At 50.5% G+C, this 12,736-nt stretch overlaps 1 protein-coding gene across 2 annotated transcripts in view; it reads right to left on the bottom strand.

The window, feature by feature from the left end:
- anos1b (anosmin 1b) overlaps positions 1-12,736 on the bottom strand; it is a 180,056-nt gene that overhangs the window by 2,836 nt on the left and 164,484 nt on the right. For both annotated transcript variants that reach the window (XM_031785504.1, XM_031785503.1), the window contains exon 10: positions 3,854-3,948. In XM_031785504.1, coding sequence (XP_031641364.1) covers positions 3,854-3,948 — 95 coding nt within the window. The remainder of the gene's footprint in view (positions 1-3,853; positions 3,949-12,736) is intronic.

The following is a 12,736-nucleotide window of genomic DNA, read 5'->3' as shown; positions in this document are numbered from 1 at the left end:
GCAGAACGACAGATGTTTACCTTGTCAGCTCGGGGATTCAATCCAGGAACCTTTTGGCTACTGGCCCAACCCTCTAACCACTAGGCTACCTGCCACCCTTGAGAGATAGGCTGGAGAGCGAGAGATAAAGAGATAGGGGAGAGATAGCTCGGAGAGAGACAGAGAGACACCCAGACAAAAAGGGTGGGAGTGGAATCTAAATATCCTACTGGCACAGAGCCAAATGTTCTCCAAGGCCATAGAACCAAGACAAAGTCCATTAGTTGTGAGAGAGAAGTGAGTGAAGTCCCGCTCACACTGCTGTGGTACTATTCATCACCATCACAGTACTCAAACTCACATGGAGAGAGTTCTGCTGGGGGGAGAGACACAGAGAGATGAGAGGGAGTGAGATCGATGATGATCTGGGGGAGGGCCTACAGCAGCATCTAGATCTTCTGCACAGATTCTGTCAGACCTGGGCCCTGACAGTAAATCGCAGTAAGACAAAAATACTGGTCTTCCAAAAAAGGTCCAGTTGCCAGGACAACAAATACAAATTCCATCTAGACACCGTTGCCCGAGAGCACACAAAAAACTATACATACCTCGGCCTAAACATCAGCGCCACAGGTAACTTCTGCAAAGCTGTGAACGAGCTGAGACATACCAATTAGGATGTGGCTGAAGATACTTGAATCAGTTATAGAATCCATTGCCCTTTATGGTTGTGAGTTCTGAGGTCTGCTCACCAACCAAGAATTCATCAAATGGAACAAACACCAAATTGAGACTCTGCATGCAGAATTCTGGCAGAATACCTGACCACTGTGACTGACCCAAACTTAAGGAAAGCTTTGACTATGTACAGACTCAGTGAGCATAGCCTTGCTATTGAGAAAGGCCGCCGTAGGCAGACCTGGCTCTCAACAGAAGACAGGCTATGTGCACACTACCCACAAAATGAGGTGGAAACTGAACTCCCTAACCTCCTGCCAAATGTATGACCATATTAGAGACACCTAATTTCCCTCAGATTACACACAACCACAAAGAATTTGAAAACAAATCCAATTTTGATCAACTCCCTTATCTACTGGGTGAAATACCACAGTGTGCCATCACAGCAGCAAGATTTGCGACCTGTTGCCACAAGAAAAGGGCAACCAGTGAAGAACCAACACCATTGTAAATACAACCCATGTTTATGCTTATTTATTTTCCCTTTTGTACTATTTGCACATTGTCACAACACTGTTTCTAGACATAATATGACATTTGTAATGTCTTTATTCTTTTGGAACTTCTGTGAGTGTAATGTTTACTGTTAATTTTTGTTGTTTATTATCTAGTTCACTTGCTTTGGCAATGTAAACATATGTTTCCCATGCCAATAAAGCCCTTAGATAGATAGAGGAGAGATAGAGCGAGAGCAGAAAAGTTGAACAACTGAACAACTCTACCATCAGCCAGTCAGCCAGCCAACTCTGGTCTCAAGTGAGGGAAGAATGTGAACGTCAGACAGACAGGAACAAAAATATGATAAAAGAAGAGAGAAATGATGAAAGCCGAGCTGTGCGCCAGGGTGTAATATTCGATCTCCGTAGCCCCTCTCGTAAAGCGATGGTTCATACCTCTCACACAGTTCTAGTACACATACACAGCGCCCACCTCAGCCAGACCACAGCCAGGCCCCAGCCAGACCCCAGCCAGACCACAGCCAGGTCCCAGCCAGACCACAGCCAGGCCCCAGCCAGGACTCAGCCAGACCACAGCCAGGCCCCAGCCAGACCCCAGCCAGGCCCCAGCCAGACCTCAGCCAGACCCCAGCCAGGGCTCAGCCAGACCCCAGCCAGACCCCAGCCAGGCCCCAGCCAGGCCCCAGCCAGACCTCAGCCAGACCCCAGCCAGGCCCCAGCCAGACCCCAGCCAGGCCCCAGCCAGACCCCAGCCAGGCCCCAGCCAGGCCCCAGCCAGACCTCAGCCAGACCCCAGGCAGGCCCCAGCCAGACCCCAGCCAGACCCCAGCCAGACCCCAGCCAGGCCCCAGCCAGACCCCAGCCAGGCCCCAGCCAGACCCCAGTCAGACCCCAGCCAGGCCCCAGCCAGGCCCCAGCCAGACCCCAGCCAGACCCCAGCCAGGCCCCAGCCAGACCCCAGCCAGGCCCCAGCCAGACCACAGCCAGGCCCCAGCCAGACCCCAGCCAGGCCCCAGCCAGGCCCCAGCCAGACCCCAGCCAGGCCCCAGCCAGACCCCAGCCAGGCCCCAGCCAGGCCCCAGCCAGACCCCAGCCAGGCCCCAGCCAGACCCCAGCCAGGCCCCAGCCAGACCCCAGCCAGACCCCAGCCAGACCACAGCCAGGCCCCAGCCAGACCCCAGCCAGGGTAGCTGATGACAGATGCAGTGGGAGAGATAGCTAGCTACAGCTCTCTGGTCTTGGCCGCTGCTCCGCTTTCTGACACAGATCTGCTTTGGCTAATTTTTATGATGAAGAAGTAGTGTCCACTCCAGCTGAGGGACTGTTTATTAATGACTCATCCAATAGTCCCAGACTGTGGAGAAGCTGAGGGACTGTTTATTAATGACTCATCCAATAGTCCCACACTATGGAGAAGCTGAGGAACTGTTTATTAATGACTCATCCAATAGTCCCACACTATGGAGAAGCTGAGGGACTGTTTATTAATGACTCATCCAATAGTCCCACACTGTGGAGAAGCTGAGGGACTGTTTATTAATATGACTCATCCAATAGTCCCACACTATGGAGAAGCTGAGGGACTGTTTATTAATGACTCATCCAATAGTCCCACACTATGGAGAAGCTGAGGGACTGTTAATTAATGACTCATCCAATAGTACCAGACTATGGAGAAGCTGAGGGACTGTTAATTAATGACTCATCCAATAGTCCCAGACTATGGAGAAGCTGAGGGACTGTTTATTAATGACTCATCCAATAGTCCCACACTGTGGAGAAGCTGAGGGACTGTTTATTAATGACTCATCCAATAGTCCCAGACTGTGGAGAAGCTGAGGGACTGTTTATTAATGACTCATCCAATAGTCCCAGACTGTGGAGAAGCTGAGGGACTGTTTATTAATGACTCATCCAATAGTCCCACACTATGGAGAAGCTGAGGGACTGTTTATTAATGACTCATCCAATAGTCCCACACTATGGAGAAGCTGAGGGACTGTTAATTAATGACTCATCCAATAGTCCCAGACTATGGAGAAGCTGAGGGACTGTTTATTAATGACTCATCCAATAGTCCCACACTGTGGAGAAGCTGAGGGACTGTTTATTAATGACTCATCCAATAGTCCCACACTGTGGAGAAGCTGAGGGACTGTTTATTAATGACTCATCCAATAGTCCCAGACTGTGGAGAAGCTGAGGGACTGTTTATTAATGACTCATCCAATAGTCCCAGACTGTGGAGAAGCTGAGGGAATGTTTATTAATGACTAATCCAATAGTCCCACACTGTGGAGAAGCTGAGGGACTGTTTATTAATGACTCATCCAATAGTCCCACACTGTGGAGAAGCTGAGGGACTGTTTATTAATGACTCATCCAATAGTCCCACACTGTGGAGAAGCTGGGGGATAGAACGTAGCAGTTTTAGTTGGCAAACCCAAATGGACAAATTCAATATAAAACAGTATTGGAATCTTTCACAGTATCAGCCAACAGCCATCTGGCCTGACGAAGCTGTGGAAATGCTGTTCTATCGTGCTTCTACACCTGCATTGCTTGCTTTTTGGGGTTTTAGGCTGGGTTTCTGTACAGCACTTTGAGATATCAGCTGATGTACGAAGGGCTATATAAATACATTTGATTTGATTTGATTTAGCTCTGAAACTCACCTGCACAGTGGCTTTTTTCTCTGTCTGGCTGACGTTGCTGGCACATACATGAGGATACCACCTCAGGACGTATGTAGGGGAGTCCTTATAGGTTTCTGGAACACAGAAGGTGGACACAGTGTTATGATGCTATAGACCAAGAGGGCTGAAGAGAAACATATTGACAGTTGAATTGCTAACACTATTAGCACGTCACCAGAGCGCTTTGGCCTTCAACCACACACTCTTCTCCTGTATCCAGGCAACATCACATCTTTCACCAGATCCATCTCTACATCATCTCCAGGTTGACGACATTGAACCCCAGATGAGCCTCTCTCTCCCTCTCTTTCTCTTTCTACCCACCCACCCTCCCCCCTTCTTCTTTCACCAGATCCATCTCTCCATGAACTCTAGGTTGAACCCCAGATGAACATTCTCTCTCTTTCTCTTACTTTCCTTTGCTCTCTATCTCTCTCTAACTGTCTGTCTGTCTGTCTGTCTGTCTGTCTCTCTCTCTGTCTCTGTCTCTGTCTCTGTCTCACACACACACACACACACACACACACACACACACACACACACACACACACACACACACACACATACATCTGCTCCCGGTTATGTTCCCAGATTGATGTTATTAAATCTGTCCTCGTGCTCCTCATTCTCTCTCAGGCAGATTTACGGAGCACAACGTCAGCTCCATCGCCATTACCTCGCCAAACACACTATTTTAAGACTTTGCTTACGGAGCATATTTGAAATGTGCTTTGTGAGAAACAGTGTTTATTGGAAACACTCAAAGACGAACAAGCACACAGCAATGTATCTGGCTGTGGACTGTAGTCTGTTGTACAGTGAGGAGAGTCTGGGGTTTCTCTGGCTGGACTGTAGTCTGTTGTACAGTGAGGAGAGTCTGGGGTTTCTCTGGCTGGACTGTAGTCTGTTGTACAGTGAGGAGAGTCTGGGGTTTCTCTGACTGGACTGTAGTCTGTTGTACAGTGAGGAGAGTCTGGGGTTTCTCTGGCTGGACTGTAGTCTGTTGTACAGTGAGGAGAGTCTGGGGTTTCTCTGGCTGGACTGTAGTCTGTTGTACAGTGAGGAGAGTCTGGGGTTTCTCTGACTGTGGACTGTAGTCTGTTGTACAGTGAGGAGAGTCTGGGGTTTCTCTGACTGGACTGTAGTCTGTTGTACAGTGAGGAGAGTCTGGGGTTTCTCTGGCTGTGGACTGTAGTCTGTTGTACAGTGAGGAGAGTCTGGGGTTTCTCTGGCTGGACTGTAGTCTGTTGTACAGTGAGGAGAGTCTGGGGTTTATCTGACTGGACTGTAGTCTGTTGTACAGTGAGGAGAGTCTGGGGTTTCTCTGGCTGGACTGTAGTCTGTTGTACAGTGAGGAGAGTCTGGGGTGTCTCTGGCTGGACTGTAGTCTGTTGTACAGTGAGGAGAGTCTGGGGTTTCTCTGGCTGTGGACTGTAATCTGTTGTACAGTGAGGAGAGTCTGGGGTTTCTCTGGCTGGACTGTAGTCTGTTGTACAGTGAGGAGAGTCTGGGGTTTCTCTGACTGGACTGTAGTCTGTTGTACAGTGAGGAGAGTCTGGGGTTTCTCTGGCTGGACTGTAATCTGTTGTACAGTGAGGAGAGTCTGGGGTTTCTCTGGCTGGACTGTAGTCTGTTGTACAGTGAGGAGAGTCTGGGGTTTCTCTGGCTGGACTGTAGTCTGTTGTACAGTGAGGAGAGTCTGGGGTTTCTCTGGCTGGACTGTAGTCTGTTGTACAGTGAGGAGAGTCTGGGGTTTCTCTGACTGGACTGTAGTCTGTTGTACAGTGAGGAGAGTCTGGGGTTTCTCTGGCTGGACTGTAATCTGTTGTGCAGTGAGGAGAGTCTGGGGTTTCTCTGGCTGGACTGTAGTCTGTTGTACAGTGAGGAGAGTCTGGGGTTTCTCTGACTGTGGACTGTAGTCTGTTGTACAGTGAGGAGAGTCTGGGGTTTCTCTGGCTGGACTGTAGTCTGTTGTACAGTGAGGAGAGTCTGGGGTTTCTCTGGCTGGACTGTAGTCTGTTGTACAGTGAGGAGAGTCTGGGGTTTCTCTGGCTGGACTGTAGTCTGTTGTACAGTGAGGAGAGTCTGGGTTTCTCTGGTTGGACTGTAGTCTGTTGTACAGTGAGGAGAGTCTGGGGTTTCTCTGGCTGGACTGTAGTCTGTTGTACAGTGAGGAGAGTCTGGGGTTTCTCTGGTTGGACTGTAGTCTGTTGTACAGTGAGGAGAGTCTGGGGTTTCTCTGGCTGTGGACTGTAGTCTGTTGTACAGTGAGGAGAGTCTGGGGTTTCTCTGGCTGGACTGTAGTCTGTTGTACAGTGAGGAGAGTCTGGGGTTTCTCTGCCTGTGGACTGTAGTCTGTTGTACAGTGAGGAGAGTCTGGGGTTTCTCTGGCTGGACTGTAGTCTGTTGTACAGTGAGGAGAGTCTGGGGTTTCTCTGGCTGTGGACTGTAGTCTGTTGTACAGTGAGGAGAGTCTGGGGTTTCTCTGGCTGGACTGTAGTCTGTTGTACAGTGAGGAGAGTCTGGGGTTTCTCTGGATGGACTGTAGTCTGTTGTACAGTGAGGAGAGTCTGGGGTTTCTCTGACTGTGGACTGTAGTCTGTTGTACAGTGAGGAGAGTCTGGGGTTTCTCTGTCTGGACTGTAGTCTGTTGTACAGTGAGGAGAGTCTGGGGTTTCTCTGGCTGGACTGTAGTCTGTTGTACAGTGAGGAGAGTCTGGGGTTTCTCTGGCTGTGGACTGTAGTCTGTTGTACAGTGAGGAGAGTCTGGGGTTTCTCTGACTGTGGACTGTAGTCTGTTGTACAGTGAGGAGAGTCTGGGGTTTCTCTGGCTGTGGACTGTAGTCTGTTGTACAGTGAGGAGAGTCAGGGGTTTCTCTGACTGTGGACTGTAGTCTGTTGTACAGTGAGGAGAGTCAGGGGTTTCTCTGACTGTGGACTGTAGTCTGTTGTACAGTGAGGAGAGTCTGGGGTTTCTCTGGCTGGACTGTAGTCTGTTGTACAGTGAGGAGAGTCTGGGGTTTCTCTGGCTGGACTGTAGTCTGTTGTACAGTGAGGAGAGTCTGGGGTTTCTCTGGCTGGACTGTAGTCTGTTGTACAGTGAGGAGAGTCTGGGGTTTCTCTGACTGTGGACTGTAGTCTGTTGTACAGTGAGGAGAGTCTGGGGTTTCTCTGGTTGTGGACTGTAGTCTGTTGTACAGTGAGGAGAGTCTGGGGTTTCTCTGGCTGGACTGTAGTCTGTTGTACAGTGAGGAGAGTCTGGGGTTTCTCTGGCTGGACTGTAGTCTGTTGTACAGTGAGGAGAGTCTGGGGTTTCTCTGGCTGGACTGTAGTATGTTGTACAGTGAGGAGAGTCTGGGGTTTCTCTGGCTGGACTGTAGTCTGTTGTACAGTGAGGAGAGTCTGGGGTTTCTCTGGCTGGACTGTAGTCTGTTGTACAGTGAGGAGAGTCTGGGGTTTCTCTGACTGTGGACTGTAGTCTGTTGTACAGTGAGGAGAGTCTGGGGTTTCTCTGGCTGGACTGTAGTCTGTTGTACAGTGAGGAGAGTCTGGGGTTTCTCTGGCTGTGGACTGTAGTCTGTTGTACAGTGAGGAGAGTCTGGGGTTTCTCTGGCTGGACTGTAGTCTGTTGTACAGTGAGGAGAGTCTGGGGTTTCTCTGGCTGTGGACTGTAGTCTGTTGTACAGTGAGGAGAGTCTGGGGTTTCTCTGGCTGTGGACTGTAGTCTGTTGTACAGTGAGGAGAGTCTGGGGTTTCTCTGGCTGTGGACTGTAGTCTGTTGTACAGTGAGGAGAGTCTGGGGTTTCTCTGGCTGGACTGTAGTCTGTTGTACAGTGAGGAGAGTCTGGGGTTTCTCTGGCTGTGGACTGTAGTCTGTTGTACAGTGAGGAGAGTCTGGGGTTTCTCTGGCTGTGGACTGTAGTCTGTTGTACAGTGAGGAGAGTCTGGGGTTTCTCTGAATGGACTGTAGTCTGTTGTACAGTGAGGAGAGTCTGGGGTTTCTCTGGCTGGACTGTAGTCTGTTGTACAGTGAGGAGAGTCTGGGGTTTCTCTGACTGTGGACTGTAGTCTGTTGTACAGTGAGGAGAGTCTGGGGTTTCTCTGACTGTGGACTGTAGTCTGTTGTACAGTGAGGAGAGTCTGGGGTTTCTCTGGCTGGACTGTAGTCTGTTGTACAGTGAGGAGAGTCTGGGGTTTCTCTGGCTGGACTGTAGTCTGTTGTACAGTGAGGAGAGTCTGGGGTTTCTCTGGCTGGACTGTAGTCTGTTGTACAGTGAGGAGAGTCTGGGGTTTCTCTGGCTGGACTGTAGTCTGTTGTACAGTGAGGAGAGTCTGGGTTTCTCTGGTTGGACTGTAGTCTGTTGTACAGTGAGGAGAGTCTGGGGTTTCTCTGGCTGGACTGTAGTCTGTTGTACAGTGAGGAGAGTCTGGGGTTTCTCTGGCTGGACTGTAGTCTGTTGTACAGTGAGGAGAGTCTGGGGTTTCTCTGGCTGGACTGTAGTCTGTTGTACAGTGAGGAGAGTCTGGGGTTTCTCTGGCTGGACTGTAGTCTGTTGTACAGTGAGGAGAGTCTGGGGTTTCTCTGGTTGGACTGTAGTCTGTTGTACAGTGAGGAGAGTCTGGGGTTTCTCTGGCTGTGGACTGTAGTCTGTTGTACAGTGAGGAGAGTCTGGGGTTTCTCTGGCTGGACTGTAGTCTGTTGTACAGTGAGGAGAGTCTGGGGTTTCTCTGCCTGTGGACTGTAGTCTGTTGTACAGTGAGGAGAGTCTGGGGTTTCTCTGGCTGGACTGTAGTCTGTTGTACAGTGAGGAGAGTCTGGGGTTTCTCTGGCTGTGGACTGTAGTCTGTTGTACAGTGAGGAGAGTCTGGGGTTTCTCTGGCTGGACTGTAGTCTGTTGTACAGTGAGGAGAGTCTGGGGTTTCTCTGGATGGACTGTAGTCTGTTGTACAGTGAGGAGAGTCTGGGGTTTCTCTGACTGTGGACTGTAGTCTGTTGTACAGTGAGGAGAGTCTGGGGTTTCTCTGTCTGGACTGTAGTCTGTTGTACAGTGAGGAGAGTCTGGGGTTTCTCTGGCTGGACTGTAGTCTGTTGTACAGTGAGGAGAGTCTGGGGTTTCTCTGACTGTGGACTGTAGTCTGTTGTACAGTGAGGAGAGTCTGGGGTTTCTCTGACTGTGGACTGTAGTCTGTTGTACAGTGAGGAGAGTCTGGGGTTTCTCTGGCTGGACTGTAGTCTGTTGTACAGTGAGGAGAGTCTGGGGTTTCTCTGGCTGGACTGTAGTCTGTTGTACAGTGAGGAGAGTCTGGGGTTTCTCTGGCTGTGGACTGTAGTCTGTTGTACAGTGAGGAGAGTCTGGGGTTTCTCTGACTGTGGACTGTAGTCTGTTGTACAGTGAGGAGAGTCTGGGGTTTCTCTGACTGTGGACTGTAGTCTGTTGTACAGTGAGGAGAGTCTGGGGTTTCTCTGACTGGACTGTAGTCTGTTGTACAGTGAGGAGAGTCTGGGGTTTCTCTGGCTGTGGACTGTAGTCTGTTGTACAGTGAGGAGAGTCTGGGGTTTCTCTGGCTGGACTGTAGTCTGTTGTACAGTGAGGAGAGTCTGGGGTTTATCTGACTGGACTGTAGTCTGTTGTACAGTGAGGAGAGTCTGGGGTTTCTCTGGCTGGACTGTAGTCTGTTGTACAGTGAGGAGAGTCTGGGGTGTCTCTGGCTGGACTGTAGTCTGTTGTACAGTGAGGAGAGTCTGGGGTTTCTCTGGCTGTGGACTGTAATCTGTTGTACAGTGAGGAGAGTCTGGGGTTTCTCTGGCTGGACTGTAGTCTGTTGTACAGTGAGGAGAGTCTGGGGTTTCTCTGACTGGACTGTAGTCTGTTGTACAGTGAGGAGAGTCTGGGGTTTCTCTGGCTGGACTGTAATCTGTTGTACAGTGAGGAGAGTCTGGGGTTTCTCTGGCTGGACTGTAGTCTGTTGTACAGTGAGGAGAGTCTGGGGTTTCTCTGGCTGGACTGTAGTCTGTTGTACAGTGAGGAGAGTCTGGGGTTTCTCTGGCTGGACTGTAGTCTGTTGTACAGTGAGGAGAGTCTGGGGTTTCTCTGACTGGACTGTAGTCTGTTGTACAGTGAGGAGAGTCTGGGGTTTCTCTGGCTGGACTGTAATCTGTTGTGCAGTGAGGAGAGTCTGGGGTTTCTCTGGCTGGACTGTAGTCTGTTGTACAGTGAGGAGAGTCTGGGGTTTCTCTGACTGTGGACTGTAGTCTGTTGTACAGTGAGGAGAGTCTGGGGTTTCTCTGGCTGGACTGTAGTCTGTTGTACAGTGAGGAGAGTCTGGGGTTTCTCTGGCTGGACTGTAGTCTGTTGTACAGTGAGGAGAGTCTGGGGTTTCTCTGGCTGGACTGTAGTCTGTTGTACAGTGAGGAGAGTCTGGGTTTCTCTGGTTGGACTGTAGTCTGTTGTACAGTGAGGAGAGTCTGGGGTTTCTCTGGCTGGACTGTAGTCTGTTGTACAGTGAGGAGAGTCTGGGGTTTCTCTGGTTGGACTGTAGTCTGTTGTACAGTGAGGAGAGTCTGGGGTTTCTCTGGCTGTGGACTGTAGTCTGTTGTACAGTGAGGAGAGTCTGGGGTTTCTCTGGCTGGACTGTAGTCTGTTGTACAGTGAGGAGAGTCTGGGGTTTCTCTGCCTGTGGACTGTAGTCTGTTGTACAGTGAGGAGAGTCTGGGGTTTCTCTGGCTGGACTGTAGTCTGTTGTACAGTGAGGAGAGTCTGGGGTTTCTCTGGCTGTGGACTGTAGTCTGTTGTACAGTGAGGAGAGTCTGGGGTTTCTCTGGCTGGACTGTAGTCTGTTGTACAGTGAGGAGAGTCTGGGGTTTCTCTGGATGGACTGTAGTCTGTTGTACAGTGAGGAGAGTCTGGGGTTTCTCTGACTGTGGACTGTAGTCTGTTGTACAGTGAGGAGAGTCTGGGGTTTCTCTGTCTGGACTGTAGTCTGTTGTACAGTGAGGAGAGTCTGGGGTTTCTCTGGCTGGACTGTAGTCTGTTGTACAGTGAGGAGAGTCTGGGGTTTCTCTGGCTGTGGACTGTAGTCTGTTGTACAGTGAGGAGAGTCTGGGGTTTCTCTGACTGTGGACTGTAGTCTGTTGTACAGTGAGGAGAGTCTGGGGTTTCTCTGGCTGTGGACTGTAGTCTGTTGTACAGTGAGGAGAGTCAGGGGTTTCTCTGACTGTGGACTGTAGTCTGTTGTACAGTGAGGAGAGTCAGGGGTTTCTCTGACTGTGGACTGTAGTCTGTTGTACAGTGAGGAGAGTCTGGGGTTTCTCTGGCTGGACTGTAGTCTGTTGTACAGTGAGGAGAGTCTGGGGTTTCTCTGGCTGGACTGTAGTCTGTTGTACAGTGAGGAGAGTCTGGGGTTTCTCTGGCTGGACTGTAGTCTGTTGTACAGTGAGGAGAGTCTGGGGTTTCTCTGACTGTGGACTGTAGTCTGTTGTACAGTGAGGAGAGTCTGGGGTTTCTCTGGTTGTGGACTGTAGTCTGTTGTACAGTGAGGAGAGTCTGGGGTTTCTCTGGCTGGACTGTAGTCTGTTGTACAGTGAGGAGAGTCTGGGGTTTCTCTGGCTGGACTGTAGTCTGTTGTACAGTGAGGAGAGTCTGGGGTTTCTCTGGCTGGACTGTAGTATGTTGTACAGTGAGGAGAGTCTGGGGTTTCTCTGGCTGGACTGTAGTCTGTTGTACAGTGAGGAGAGTCTGGGGTTTCTCTGGCTGGACTGTAGTCTGTTGTACAGTGAGGAGAGTCTGGGGTTTCTCTGGCTGGACTGTAGTCTGTTGTACAGTGAGGAGAGTCTGGGGTTTCTCTGACTGTGGACTGTAGTCTGTTGTACAGTGAGGAGAGTCTGGGGTTTCTCTGGCTGGACTGTAGTCTGTTGTACAGTGAGGAGAGTCTGGGGTTTCTCTGGCTGTGGACTGTAGTCTGTTGTACAGTGAGGAGAGTCTGGGGTTTCTCTGGCTGTGGACTGTAGTCTGTTGTACAGTGAGGAGAGTCTGGGGTTTCTCTGGCTGTGGACTGTAGTCTGTTGTACAGTGAGGAGAGTCTGGGGTTTCTCTGGCTGGACTGTAGTCTGTTGTACAGTGAGGAGAGTCTGGGGTTTCTCTGGCTGTGGACTGTAGTCTGTTGTACAGTGAGGAGAGTCTGGGGTTTCTCTGGCTGTGGACTGTAGTCTGTTGTACAGTGAGGAGAGTCTGGGGTTTCTCTGAATGGACTGTAGTCTGTTGTACAGTGAGGAGAGTCTGGGGTTTCTCTGGCTGGACTGTAGTCTGTTGTACAGTGAGGAGAGTCTGGGGTTTCTCTGACTGTGGACTGTAGTCTGTTGTACAGTGAGGAGAGTCTGGGGTTTCTCTGACTGTGGACTGTAGTCTGTTGTACAGTGAGGAGAGTCTGGGGTTTCTCTGGCTGGACTGTAGTCTGTTGTACAGTGAGGAGAGTCTGGGGTTTCTCTGGCTGGACTGTAGTCTGTTGTACAGTGAGGAGAGTCTGGGGTTTCTCTGGCTGGACTGTAGTCTGTTGTACAGTGAGGAGAGTCTGGGGTTTCTCTGGCTGGACTGTAGTCTGTTGTACAGTGAGGAGAGTCTGGGTTTCTCTGGTTGGACTGTAGTCTGTTGTACAGTGAGGAGAGTCTGGGGTTTCTCTGGCTGGACTGTAGTCTGTTGTACAGTGAGGAGAGTCTGGGGTTTCTCTGGCTGGACTGTAGTCTGTTGTACAGTGAGGAGAGTCTGGGGTTTCTCTGGCTGGACTGTAGTCTGTTGTACAGTGAGGAGAGTCTGGGGTTTCTCTGGCTGGACTGTAGTCTGTTGTACAGTGAGGAGAGTCTGGGGT

Source organism: Oncorhynchus kisutch, linkage group LG13, assembly GCF_002021735.2.
Source record: "Oncorhynchus kisutch isolate 150728-3 linkage group LG13, Okis_V2, whole genome shotgun sequence".
Taxonomy (NCBI): Eukaryota; Metazoa; Chordata; class Actinopteri; order Salmoniformes; family Salmonidae; genus Oncorhynchus; species Oncorhynchus kisutch.
The sequence above is the reverse complement of the archived record's forward strand: the minus strand, read 5'-3'. Positions and strand labels throughout refer to the sequence as shown.